The 12,565-nt window shown below is 34.5% G+C and overlaps 2 protein-coding genes and 1 pseudogene across 2 annotated transcripts in view; all 3 read left to right on the forward strand.

The window, feature by feature from the left end:
- LOC106314191 lies at positions 1-2,097 on the forward strand (annotated as a pseudogene).
- Positions 2,098-3,593: 1,496 nt separating this feature from the next.
- LOC106314192 lies at positions 3,594-4,787 on the forward strand. The gene is made up of 3 exons (XM_013752112.1): positions 3,594-3,637; positions 3,914-4,215; positions 4,304-4,787. The coding sequence occupies exons 1-3, from the start codon at positions 3,594-3,596 to the stop codon at positions 4,768-4,770; spliced, it is 813 nt and encodes a 270-aa protein (XP_013607566.1). The 3' UTR covers positions 4,771-4,787.
- A 5,010-nt stretch (positions 4,788-9,797) lies between these two features.
- LOC106314193 overlaps positions 9,798-12,565 on the forward strand; it is a 3,290-nt gene continuing 522 nt past the window's right edge. Inside the window, exons 1-5 of the mRNA XM_013752113.1 lie at positions 9,798-9,801; positions 10,096-10,177; positions 10,280-10,391; positions 10,456-10,619; positions 10,687-10,807. Coding sequence (XP_013607567.1) covers positions 9,798-9,801; positions 10,096-10,177; positions 10,280-10,391; positions 10,456-10,619; positions 10,687-10,807 — 483 coding nt within the window. The remainder of the gene's footprint in view (positions 9,802-10,095; positions 10,178-10,279; positions 10,392-10,455; positions 10,620-10,686; positions 10,808-12,565) is intronic.

The following is a 12,565-nucleotide window of genomic DNA, read 5'->3' on the forward strand; positions in this document are numbered from 1 at the left end:
GGCGTCAACATCAAGTAACTTTACTAACATATTTTAAAATTCATTAGGCGTTAATCCAATGTTGGGATCAGTCTTGTCTCAGTTAGATATATGTCTAGGCAACAACTTAAACCAATTAATTAATCCTTTTTGTTATCTGATTGATTTAAATACCGGATTTGAGATCATCCGTTTTTAGGTGATAAATGGCTTCTGCCACGTTTATATCTTAACCTTTTTTTGTTTAAAACAAGTAGATAAATTGTTATAAACAAGAGCAAATTAAGCATGAAGAAAACAAAAACGCTTAAATAGAAAATAAATAAACACCCATATTATAGTGTGTATATTGATTATGAGAATAAAATATTTATAATTTCTTGGATCAATATATATAACCTCAAAATCAGATTTTTTTATATACTAAAGATTTTTTTCTAATCTTAAAAGACATACTGTTTGACTAATTCTTTCACACGATTGCCATGCTATGTAGGTACGTGGCTGTGGGGAACGAGCCGTTCTTGTCAGCATACAATGGATCATACTTGAAAACAACGTTTCCAGCTTTAAAGAACATTCACAGAGCGTTGAAAGAGGCCGGACATACCGATGTAATGAAAGCCACGATCCCACAAAACGCTGAAGTTTACCAATCAGCTAACGACAAGCCATCAGAAGGCGATTTCCGCAGCGATGTTAAGCAAATAATGCTCGACATCGTCAAGTTCTTCCATGATAATGATTTGCCTTTCACCGTCAACATTTACCCTTTCCTTAGTCTTTATCTGAACCAACATTTTCCCGTCGAATATGCGTTTTTCGATGGTAATGGTCAGACCATTCCTGATAACGGAAAGAATTACGATAACGTGTTTGATGCTAATTACGACACGCTGGTTTACGCGTTGAATAAAGCTGGGATAAAAGATATGAAGATTATCGTTGGATAGGTAACTTGATAAGCAAGTTGTTGATTATTAGATATGTCTATCAAGAATATTGATAGCGTTTCTTAAAAAAAAAAATTCTTTTATCTATAGGTTGGGTGGCCAACGGATGGTCATAAATATGCGACGCCGAAGCTAGCAGAGAAGTTCTATGCAGGACTTATGAAAAGACTTGCTAAGGACGTTGGGACTCCACTGAGACCTGAGAAATTAGAAGTTTATCTCTTTGGTTTACTCGACGAAGACATGAAGAGTATTCTTCCTGGACCATTCGAAAGACATTGGGGAATCTTCAGGTAATAGCTATTCAAACGTATATATATCGAGTTTCTTAAATTTTTCTTAACTGATTTCGTCACGATCTAATAGTCTAATAGCATGCATGCGTTACAAATCATTACGGCAATCATTTATCAAAAGATTCAAAACCAGTTCTAGCATTTAGAGTATTTTTGCAGAAACTTTTTAGTGTTTGATGTGTTTCCTTGTTCTGTTATTTCACTATTTCGATGTTCTATTATTCCACTCATCACATTATCATCATTACCAGTAAACTACTATTTTATAACCACTTATGTTATACTATGCTTAAACTATTACAACAACAAAAATTATACCATGCATGTATTAAGATATAATGAGGAAAAATAAAACATCATCCATTGAGTTCTCGTTATATTCAATATATTTTCAACAGATACGATGGAACACCGAAGTTTATGCTAGATTTCACGGGACAAGGACGCAAGATCGTACCCGTGGCAGCGAAAGGTGTGCAATACTTAGATAAGCAATGCTGCAATGGTGCGTTGTGAACAAAGACACGATCAATCTAGATGAAGTTGGTCCGGACCTAGACTATGCGTGTTACCATGGTGACTGCACCGCGATGCTTTACGGGTCCACATGTAGTAACCTCGACAAAATCCAAAACATATCATACGCATTTAACATGTTTTTCCAGATTCAGGGCCAAGACGTTAGGGCTTGTGATTTCAGAGGATCTGCTATGATTACTAAGAACAATGCATCCGTCGGAAGTTGCTTGTTCCCTATTCAGATCGTCAGTGGAAGTGGTGATTTCAGGATCAGCTATGTGTTCGGAAGATTCATTGTCGCTGGACTTATTCTTCTTGGATTAGTCACAGCTATATAATTTGTTTGCTTGTTTTTTCACAGTTTTGGGATACTTACTATATTCGGTTAATTGTTATATGTTTGTTTGATAACATTTGAGTTAGTACTCCTATATGTTTAATAGATTGACATAATCAAATCATATCTCGTTTATTGTTATTTTTCGTTTGAGTTTTTTTAATAGTTTTTTTCGTTTGAAGGTAGTATGAATCAGATAAAAGTTCTAATTAAAGTTAGTATGAATCGTAGTACAAAATTAGAAATAATACAAAAATTAACAGAAAAGCTAGGTTGGATTCTTTGTTTGAGATGGGGTATCGATTCCATATAGGACTTCTCTTGAAAAAATCCAAGGTTGGATCATCGTATATCTTGGATTGTAAACACTTAACATGTGTTACTGAAAAAAAAACAAATATAACCATTTGATATATTAGGTTTAATAGCTGGTTGTGGCTAATCTGATAACCATATGTTTCAACATTTGTTAATAAGAATTCTAGTATTAAAATAATTATTGGTTTCATAAGAATCGATATTTTATATATTTATTGACAATTATGATGTGTTTTCTAATGCACTTCTATATGATATTTTATTTTTGATTAGCATCGCATAGTATATACACAAATAAGAAAGTAAATTACAAAAACATTTAATAATTTATTTTGTGTAGAAATTTTCAAATCTATTATAAAACCGACGAAAAAATCATAGATTGTAAGCGCTAACTTTAAAACAAATGTTTCGGTTTAATAAAAATAAAACTTTGGAACTTTCTTCCAAATTAGATTTCAAGGAATATAAGTATCACTGTTATATAATAAAATATAGTACTTTTTAGCATAAAGAAAGATGCACTTATTTTTTCTAATAGGGTCGGCGTTCATGAATATACACCTCTATCACTTTCACTCTTTTTTTTTTGCCGGCCTCCATCGCTTTCAAAATTAAAAGCAATACAAAAAAAATTAACATATGTAATTTCATTTGAACCTCACACTGGCACATTCCTTCACTCTTGACCAGCCGCCCGCCTGTTTCAGTCCTTGCTTGACAATATAGGATTTTTTTTCCTCTGCTTAAACTTACACATGACTCATAGTTTCTAAGACCATCCTATTTCAGTTAAAGAAAACCCTACATATTACTAGATGATTTCAATATTCTTAACCATTTGCATGTAATCTTTATACGATATTACATCACATGAATTTATAACAAAGCCATATCACATAATAAAAAGCCACATCACATGTTTTCTGTTAATATTTATGTTTTAACACAATAAAGAGCAACTACTATATTGTGGTTAAAAACAATTAATAGTGGCACCAGGAAATTTCACCTTACCTTCAAGACAAGATTAAAGACCAATTTGAATCGTTGACTTAGGAAATTTTGGTCATTGTGGGTCAGTGAGTGTAATAATATATCCTCGATACCTTGCTTAGCTATGAGCCATAACTTTTGCAAGGAAACACAACGAATCATAAGAAAACAGATTAGTATAATCTTTTGTCGACCATGTCCATAAGAAACACGTTTCCTATCAAAAATGGACAGGAACTGTTTGATTTTTAAGTTTTTAATTTTTTTGAAACATATTGATGTATTTAATTATCCCGGTTGGTGTCGTATATATTCTTATACTCTTAGATCTGACATTTAGATAATCTCTGAGCTGAGCTAGTTCAATTTCATATTCTCTTCGTATGCAGTGACGATCATGGATCGTTTCCCTTCTTCATTATTTAGTAGTCTTGTTAAATGATATGTTAGAGTATCTCGATTGGTTTCATATATACTCTTATACTCTTAGATCTGACATTTATATAATCTCTGAGCTCATCTCGATCAGTATCATTTTGTTCTCCTCTGTATGCAGTGACGATCATTGATCGTTTCCCATCTCGTGGAGCACACAAGCAAGGTGCTGTGGGCGGTTACCCTACTCCTCCTCCAGGCGGTTACCCCACTCCTCATTCAGGCGGTTACCCTACTCCTCATTCAGGCGGTTACCCTACTCCTTCTCCAGGCGGTTACCTTACTCCTCCGGCCGACGTCGGATCCATCGTGCTTGCCGGTTCGGATTCTGTTTCTGAGCCTGAGTTTTTCAATCCTTTTGCTGCTCAGCCTAATTTCAAAAGTATGTTCCCTGTACTCTATCGTTTTAACTTCAGACTCTTTAGAACTTACTCTTAAAATTTCCTCTTGTTTGGTTTGGTATAACTTAGGATTCCTAATCCCACATGTCCCTCAACTTGACCCCAGCCATCTGATCCCATCGCAAGATCGCCTCTACCGGCTTGTTTATCCTTCTCCTAGCTTTTGGACCTTCACTTGCCTAAACCCACAGCAAGCCTTTGCTGTTAAAGCTGATTCCATAACTATGGATGGAGAGGTTAGACCAGTGGTCTCACCATGTTACCACCACTTTCCCAATGGTGACAAGGTCTCTTTCCTTAGAGATGGAACGGTTTGGTTTGTTAAACCACCACCGCCTTTTCCCGTTTCATATTCTGCTTCTTTGGGATGCACTCTTGCTGTCCCTGTTGGTGCCACTGTGAATTTTTGTGATAGTATTAATGAATTTCTCCGTGATGAGGATGAGTTGGGGTACTTCACTGGATGTTATGACGGTACGTCTTCTTTCTTTTTTTTGATTCATTTATTATTCTTTTTGGGCAATTCTATTGATTAAAATTATCTTTTCTTCTCTTTGTTGGAAACCTGAAAGATGCTTCTTGGGAAACTTGAAAGATGTTATGCCGGTACTTCTTCTTCTCTTTTGATTCATTTCTTATTCGTTTTGATCAAAATGGTATTGATTAAAATTGTTGTTTCTTCTTTGTAGGAAACCTGAAAGATGCTTCTTGGAAAACTTGAAAGATGCTTCGTATGGAACACGTTTTACTTTGTTTGCATATTTTGTTGCTGAACGTTATAATGTTGCTTACGTATTTTGTGTTACTATCCCTAAATACCTACTTTATACTTGGTGTAAAATGTTGACAAAAAAAAAAAAACTTGATGTAAAATGATATTTTAACGGCGGTTTAAAATTTTAATTGTTTTTGTTCTGGAAGTTTGTAGAACTTGAAAAAATAAATCTTAGTAGGTTGTTGACAAAAATTATCATTTTATCTGACTGCATTTCCTTCTTTTGTCTTTAATTCTTTTTACTTTCTAATAATTCCAAAGTTTCCCTTTTCCTTTCCTGTGATTTTCATTCTATAATTATATATCTCAGTGAGCATTTTCAACAATAATTGATTTAAGTTTTTAATTCGTTTGGTAATTTATGACATTTTAACATAACCATCCCTAACTTCATATCAATGTTAAAATGAAATCTATAATTTGTTTTTGTGGATTCTATTTCCAAATTATATGTCAGCTTAAAATCTCTTAAACCTGGGTTGAAAAAAGAGAGAAAAACCTAAAAACTCCTAAAACCATTTTCCCGACATTTCTATGCCCAGTGGAAAAATCGGATGAATCTTTTTAATAAAGTCAAATGACAATATGGTCGAATGGTACAGGGAATGTAGAAAAATGATAAATCTTCTAAGTTTGATATCTATTATTTTAAATTTATTTATTTGTGTGATCAATCAATATAAATATTTAATTTTCATTGTAATTAATCAGATCCGACTGGCACTGACAAGTATCCTAGTTATTAAAAAAAAAAGAATAAAGTCAAACCCACCATTTCAAGATAGTCCTCAAGTTACTCCCACTACAAAATAAAGATAGTTAATAGTGTGCTCAGACTAGAACCTAGGAGTATCTCTCAGAAGTCTGAACCATATGTTTTACTCATTGGTTTCTTTTTTGTTTCTAATAATTCCAAAGTTTCCCTTTTCTTTTCCTGCGATTTTCATTCTTTAATTATATATCTCCAGTCATGTCTGATGAATAAAAGTACTGTCCAAAGAAAGTCCATAACATCATTAATCAACCCAAATAAGTTCAAACAAAATGACCAAAGATGATAAAATGTACATCATTATCGACAATATACATAACCTCGTTTCTACTGAAATCTAGTAGCCTATTAACCGAATTAGATATCCTTGTCACATTCCTTGTTGTATCTAACCTCACCACGGTACTCCAAGTCTGACTTTGTCTCTACTTTGATTGTACTCACACTCCAAAAGCATTACATCAATCATTTTCCTTCCCTTTTAACCGCAATTCTCCTCGTACTAGTTGAGACCTCGTATCGTTGCCTCTATAAAAAAAAAACACCATCGTAGCCACAGGTTCTTCGCTGTGTTTGGTTTAATGAGACCAACCCCATAACATGTTCAAATGCGAATGTGAAGACCAAACCACACCAAATTCCCAAGTAGATTAGGTCCCAACCAATTCCAGAAGCAGACCCGCGTACAATCCAACAGGGACCAAACACACAATGAGAGACCAAATACCTAACTTCATTGTCTATTTATCTTTATATTACCTTTGTTGGCTCAGCTTGGAACGCTGGTGATGGAAAGCAATTTTGTAGCGCCGAGCCCGATCCTCAGAGCGTGGCAGAGGCTAGAACAGAGTTGGCAAAATCCAAACAGTTTTTCGTATTTCAACGATGTTCAACCTCTTTCTGTTTCCTTCCAAGTATCATACTCTGAGGAGCCATAGAGACAAACAACCAATAATAATTGAGAACAAAGAGATAAAATTGAAAGTGTGATAGATAGAGAAAACTGTTTAGATTAACCTAATCCCTTTTTTTAATAGTAAGTATTCCATAATACCTCCTATCTCCCTTCTGTGAAATCCCCATTCAATATCAAAAATCGAATCCCATTGATAACCAAATTTCGAATCCAATTTCTGAGTCATCAAAAAAAAAGATCCACAATCCATATAATCTCTTTAACATTATCACCAGAATACCTTTGTGATTCTGTAATTTCGTCTTGATGTTGACTAAATCTAGATCTCTTTTCTTTCAATTCGGATCCGTTCTGATTCTCCCGGATTCGAGTTAGCATATCTATCTATCAAGTTAATTCTTGTTTGCGGAGCTACATCAAATTGATTTTTTTTAAAGGAAATATTTTTTGGGTAGACTTATTATTTTAAAATGTTAAATTAAATGATGATTTGATAGGTTTATTGATATTTTATTTTTTCAAGAAGATTTTCAATATTGTGAAGCTTAACTTTAAAAATCCAATGTGATTTCAATTATTCTAGACTTTATTTTTAAAACATTTGTATCCTTTAAACAATGATTTGTTATTTTTATATTAATTTTCTAAAATAGTATACGGAGTATTTCTACTAAATAGACTATTTTCAAGTTTTTATCCTAAAAATAGATCATAAAGAAAAAAATGACAAAAATGTTTTATTTAATAGGTAAAAAGATCTTAATACCTTAGATATATAAATACAAATAAATAAATAAAAAAACAAATATAAATATTTTTTTTTATAGTTTCAAATTATATGTTTTCAAATTCGAATTTTTTTTTATCAATTTTTTGTGATTTGAAATACTTTTTAAAATTATTTTTTAATCTTTATTTTCAAATTTTTAATACTTACTTTTTATTTTATAAAATTTTAAAACTTAATCTCAAATCTTCACCTCTTAACTAAGATTTGGATAAGTTAACTCTAAATGTATAAGTGTATATTTGTTTTCTTAGTAAAATATTTTGGTCATTTTTATCCTAGTGTATATATGTGACAAAAAAAATTTTAACGCTATTCTAGCGTATTTCTCTAGTATATATTTCACATTGATTCTTTTTATCTTAAAGTTCTGTTTCTTTTAGTGCGTAAGAAATCTACATCAACACTGCTTCGATTTTGACTATTAATATAATTTTTGATTGGTAAATTATAGTTATACAACTATACGATTTTTATAATATAATTAACTTTAATATTTTCATAGCTATAGTGCTATATAAATATGTAATTGCTATATTATATGATTTTAATCATACATATTTTACTCAGATGTCGGCTAACATATTATATTATCATTTCTAGAATGGTTAATTATGCTATAAAAATATACTTTTATAGTAGTTAATTTAATTTTAAAACTATATTTTATACAAAAACAATCAATAAAAAGTAAAATATATAAAATCACAATACTAAAAGCAGTATATGCTGAAAATCGGTGCTGCCACGTCACTTAAAATAATCATCCAACCAGAACCTTTCTTTTTGCCACGTCAGATCCGTTGTGTTATGTTACGTTTGGGCCTTCGTTTCTTAATTTTATTTTCGTATGGGCTTTGTTTGTTTTAGGCCAGGGCTTCTATCTATTGTGTTATGTCGACAAACGTAAAAAAAAAAAAATTAACTACAGAACACGGAGATCGCGATGCAGACGGAGGTCTCGAGGAACTACGCCTCTGCCTCTTCCTCTTCTCCGATTCAAAGCGCAAAGAGCTCTGATCGATCAACTTCTCCACAAACGAAACTCCACTTTATTTCTTCAATTAATTTTGTCTTAATGTTTTCGTGTCATCTCCTCATGTTCATTCTTCTTTATATACCGATTCTCTTTTCTCCGATTCTCTTTTCTCTTTACAAACACAAACCCTATCAGCTTCTCAGATCTCAACCATGGCGACGAAACCGAATGGGAAGTCTCCCGTCTCATCCGCCTCTGATGAAAAAGTCAATGTTCTTCCGAGATGTCTAGCTGGGTCCACACGAAACTCAGCTGCGGTTTCGTCTGATCCACTTCTGGGAAGCTTGGAATCCGATTAAGAAGACGCTTATCGGCCTTGAGATGCTCCTCATCGACGAACAGGTTACGTAATTTTCTAATTTTAAAACCCTAATTGTATGATAAAAAACGGTTTATAATGAATTTTTCTCGCTGTGTTATAAAACGAAAATCTCGGGATGAATTTGTAGGCTAAGATGTTTTACTATAAACCCCATTAAAAGATCATCACGTAATTTTCAAATTGTTTCGGTTTATAATAACTGTTTTCATTTTATAATTGTGCCTTTGTTATTACATGAAATTCTAGGACTCCTAAGTAAACTGTGATTTTGTTCTGTTATTTATTTCGTTTTTGTCTAATGTTTTTCTTCACAGGGAACGGTGATTCAAGGTTTCATTTCGCCATCGCGTATTGAAAAGTATCTGGGTACAATGGAGCGAGGAAAAGTTTACAAGCTCGACAACTTCTATGGATCATGCCGTTACCGTGTCGTTTTCGTGGAACTCTGAACTGTCGGAGCTTCAGAACATCACCACCCCTTTTGATGAAGACAGATTCCGGTTTCATACGTACGAGGTTTTTGAAGCAAACTGTGACCTCAAAGGAGACCTCTACGGTAAACTCATTAATCTATCATAGAATCTTTGATTGGATGTATTTAAAAGTTATACTGTGATATTGGTTTCTCTAGATCATTGTCTCAAATAATATTTGAAAGTCGAACATGTAGATGAAATTTATTCGGTTATTAGGTTTGTAGCGTTAGGTAGCACAACTTATTAACCCTCACTCTTGGATTTTGGTGATCATCATACCATATGTTAGTATAAATGAATTCGTTGATTACATACAGATAAGTTGTGTTTGATTTCCATGTTTTGATTAAATATTAAGCTTTTTATTTTGGAGTCATCTAACTTATAAATTTTCTGAACAATGTAACAGATGTTGTTGGTCCTTGACGAAGTGCAAATAGCAGCTGCGAGGCATCTTCTTGTTCATGTGCAATTACATGGGTATGTGTTATTTTTTTTTTTAATAAAACACCATTTCACTGTACTTCTCTTAACATTCAGTGTGTTTCTTTTTTGTTTGCATGTGGACCTGTGATTAAGCTTTACCTTTGGGACCAGGTCGCAACGGAGTTCTACAAAAAATTCAAGTCTTTCGAAACCACTCCCACCGTGTTGTTGGTCACGACCGTTAACACAAAGCGTCTAGGAGGTTTCTATTTCCCTCTTTATATTGCTTATTGACATTTATACATGCACAATTTGAGTTTTTAAAATGAGATTTCCGTAATAACACAGGAACTCTAGCCCTCACCTCAATGTCCTCCTCACGGGTTTTTATGGACTATGATTTCCAGCCTACTATAGATTACTTCGGCTGGTAAGTATTCATGTGATATGCATTTGCAATTTGCCTAAATGACGTTACCCCGTTACCTCATTGCAGTGAGTGACTAAATTAATGATTTCTACTCTGTTTCAGGTTGAGCTCAAATCCAGCTATTGCTGAGCACGTTGATGCAGAGGTGGTAACTAAACGTGAGACAATGACTATAGGGGAGTTATTCTCCTACATTAAGCAGGAGTCTTCAAAGGTAAAACTCAATATAAATATCTCTAATCACTTAGGAAAGCTTATATGGTTATACACTCTCGCAGGAAGCATTTTTTGAGTGCACGGCTACGATCGATGACGTCGTGCATGACTATGCTTGGTACTATATTTCGTGCAGTGGGTGCCATAGTAAGGTTACCAAAGGCCCAACCTCATTGATTTGTACAAACAACAAGTGTGGGAAGGTTAACGTAGATGGTGTTGCGCAGTAAGAACTCTGAACAGAATTTTCAATTACGTTTTATTCGTATTAGTTTCTGATTTGTTAATAACAGGTACATGGCAAGGCTATCTGTTTATGACAACAGTGAACAAGCCGTTTTTGTACTACTTGGTGATGCTGGGCGTGCGCTTACTGGAAAGCATGCGTCAGAATTAGTTAGCAACTACTTTGAGGTAACTAATAATCAGTCTATAAACTTACATGAATTGAACTCACACTGTTATGATGAATGTCAGGCTAATGCTAACGAAGGTGTGGCCCAAGAGGAGAGAGAGTCGGCGACCAAGAGGAGAGAGAGACGGCCGACCTTAGACATTAGGAAGTTTTCCTTTTCTACGATTTAGATCTTTTCCTATTTCATGTTGTATTAGGTTTTGGATAATTTCCTGTTTCCTATACTTTGTAATTCCTATATAAAAGAACCTTATGATTCATTAATAATACACAGAGAATTCCCCATTCTTTTACAACACGTTATCAGCATGATCGCTTCTAGATCCCTGAGACAAATCGAAACCCTCTCTAACCTAAACCCCAAAACCGGCGACCACAAACCAAAACCCTAGACGTTCTTAGTTCATCCAAGAACTCAGACGATCCCTCTTGAATCCTAGATGTTCTCAGCTCACGTTCCAAGCTCAGAAAATCTTGTCCAGCTCGCGACCAAACGCAAGACGCGACCGACCCAAGACGGCCCGATCTCCGCGCAGCTCGCAGCCGAGACGCCTCCAGCCCGCGATCGTCTGTTCCGCGACCCGAGTGGAGACAGCAAGCGTCCGTTCACTTCAGCTTGGAGTTTCATCCATTCCTGATCTCTCTCTAAAGGTGGTCCGGTTCAATCCTCTACAAAACAGAGGTATAACTTAATCTGAGAACCTAGATTAATCAAGAACCCTAATCCATAAATATGGAAACTTTGATTTTGATCAAAACCCTAAAACCTACAAGATTAAAATCGACAATCTCCTAACTAGAAAGATAGAGATCGATTCCTTAGAACTTAAATTGATTGTTCCTGCTTTGATTTTGATAAACCCTAAGTTTGGAATCGAAACCCAAAACCCTAAAGGACTGAATTCGATTTTAATTGATTGTATGCTTGATGATTGAGGTTTTAGGATTGTTAGATTGATTGAAGTAATCTGATCTAGAACTTAAATCCTAAAGGCCTTGAAACCTTAAATCCTGAAATCAAATCCTACTTGTAAAACCCTAGGATTGTTTTAAATTGATTGCATACATATGAATTTGAATTGAATTGCATTCACAATTGATTAATGAAATCGACCAGCATGTAGAAACATACGAATTCGAATCTGATTGCATTTAAAATGCATATGGCCGTGTGGCCTTAATCTCTCTGGTACATGTAGAAACATATATTAGGATTGTTCGCACCATGGTCAATTAGTTTTACATGTCCGACCCTGTTGCTTGTCTACATGGCCGTGCGGCTTGTTTGATCGTACCATGGTCGATTAGATTGATTGTTTTCTCATAGATGCGTAAGACAAGTTTGTGGCCGAGCTTGTTATACCATGCGGCCACATGATCACATTATGAACCTAAATTGAAATGATAATGTGATTCAGATGTCGAAAATCTCAAACAGAGACTACGCAACCCTTAATCTCTCCGGAGATAACTACCTGCAGTGGGCGCTAGATACAAAGATCAGCTTAAGGTCTAAGGGACTTGGTGATACAATCATCAAGGGCAACAATGAGACTGATAAGAATCGGTACAGGGCTATAAGCATTATACGCCATCACCTCATTGAAGGTCTAAAAGATCAGTACATTACGATGGAAAATCCACTAGAGCTTTGGGATGCTTTACAGCATAGATATGATCACCAGAAAACGGTGTTACTCCCAAAAGCTAGAAATGACTGGAAGAATCTAAGATTCATGGATTATAAGTCAGTGGAT

This window comes from Brassica oleracea, chromosome C9 (genome assembly GCF_000695525.1).
Source record: "Brassica oleracea var. oleracea cultivar TO1000 chromosome C9, BOL, whole genome shotgun sequence".
In the NCBI taxonomy this organism is placed as follows: Eukaryota; Viridiplantae; Streptophyta; class Magnoliopsida; order Brassicales; family Brassicaceae; genus Brassica; species Brassica oleracea.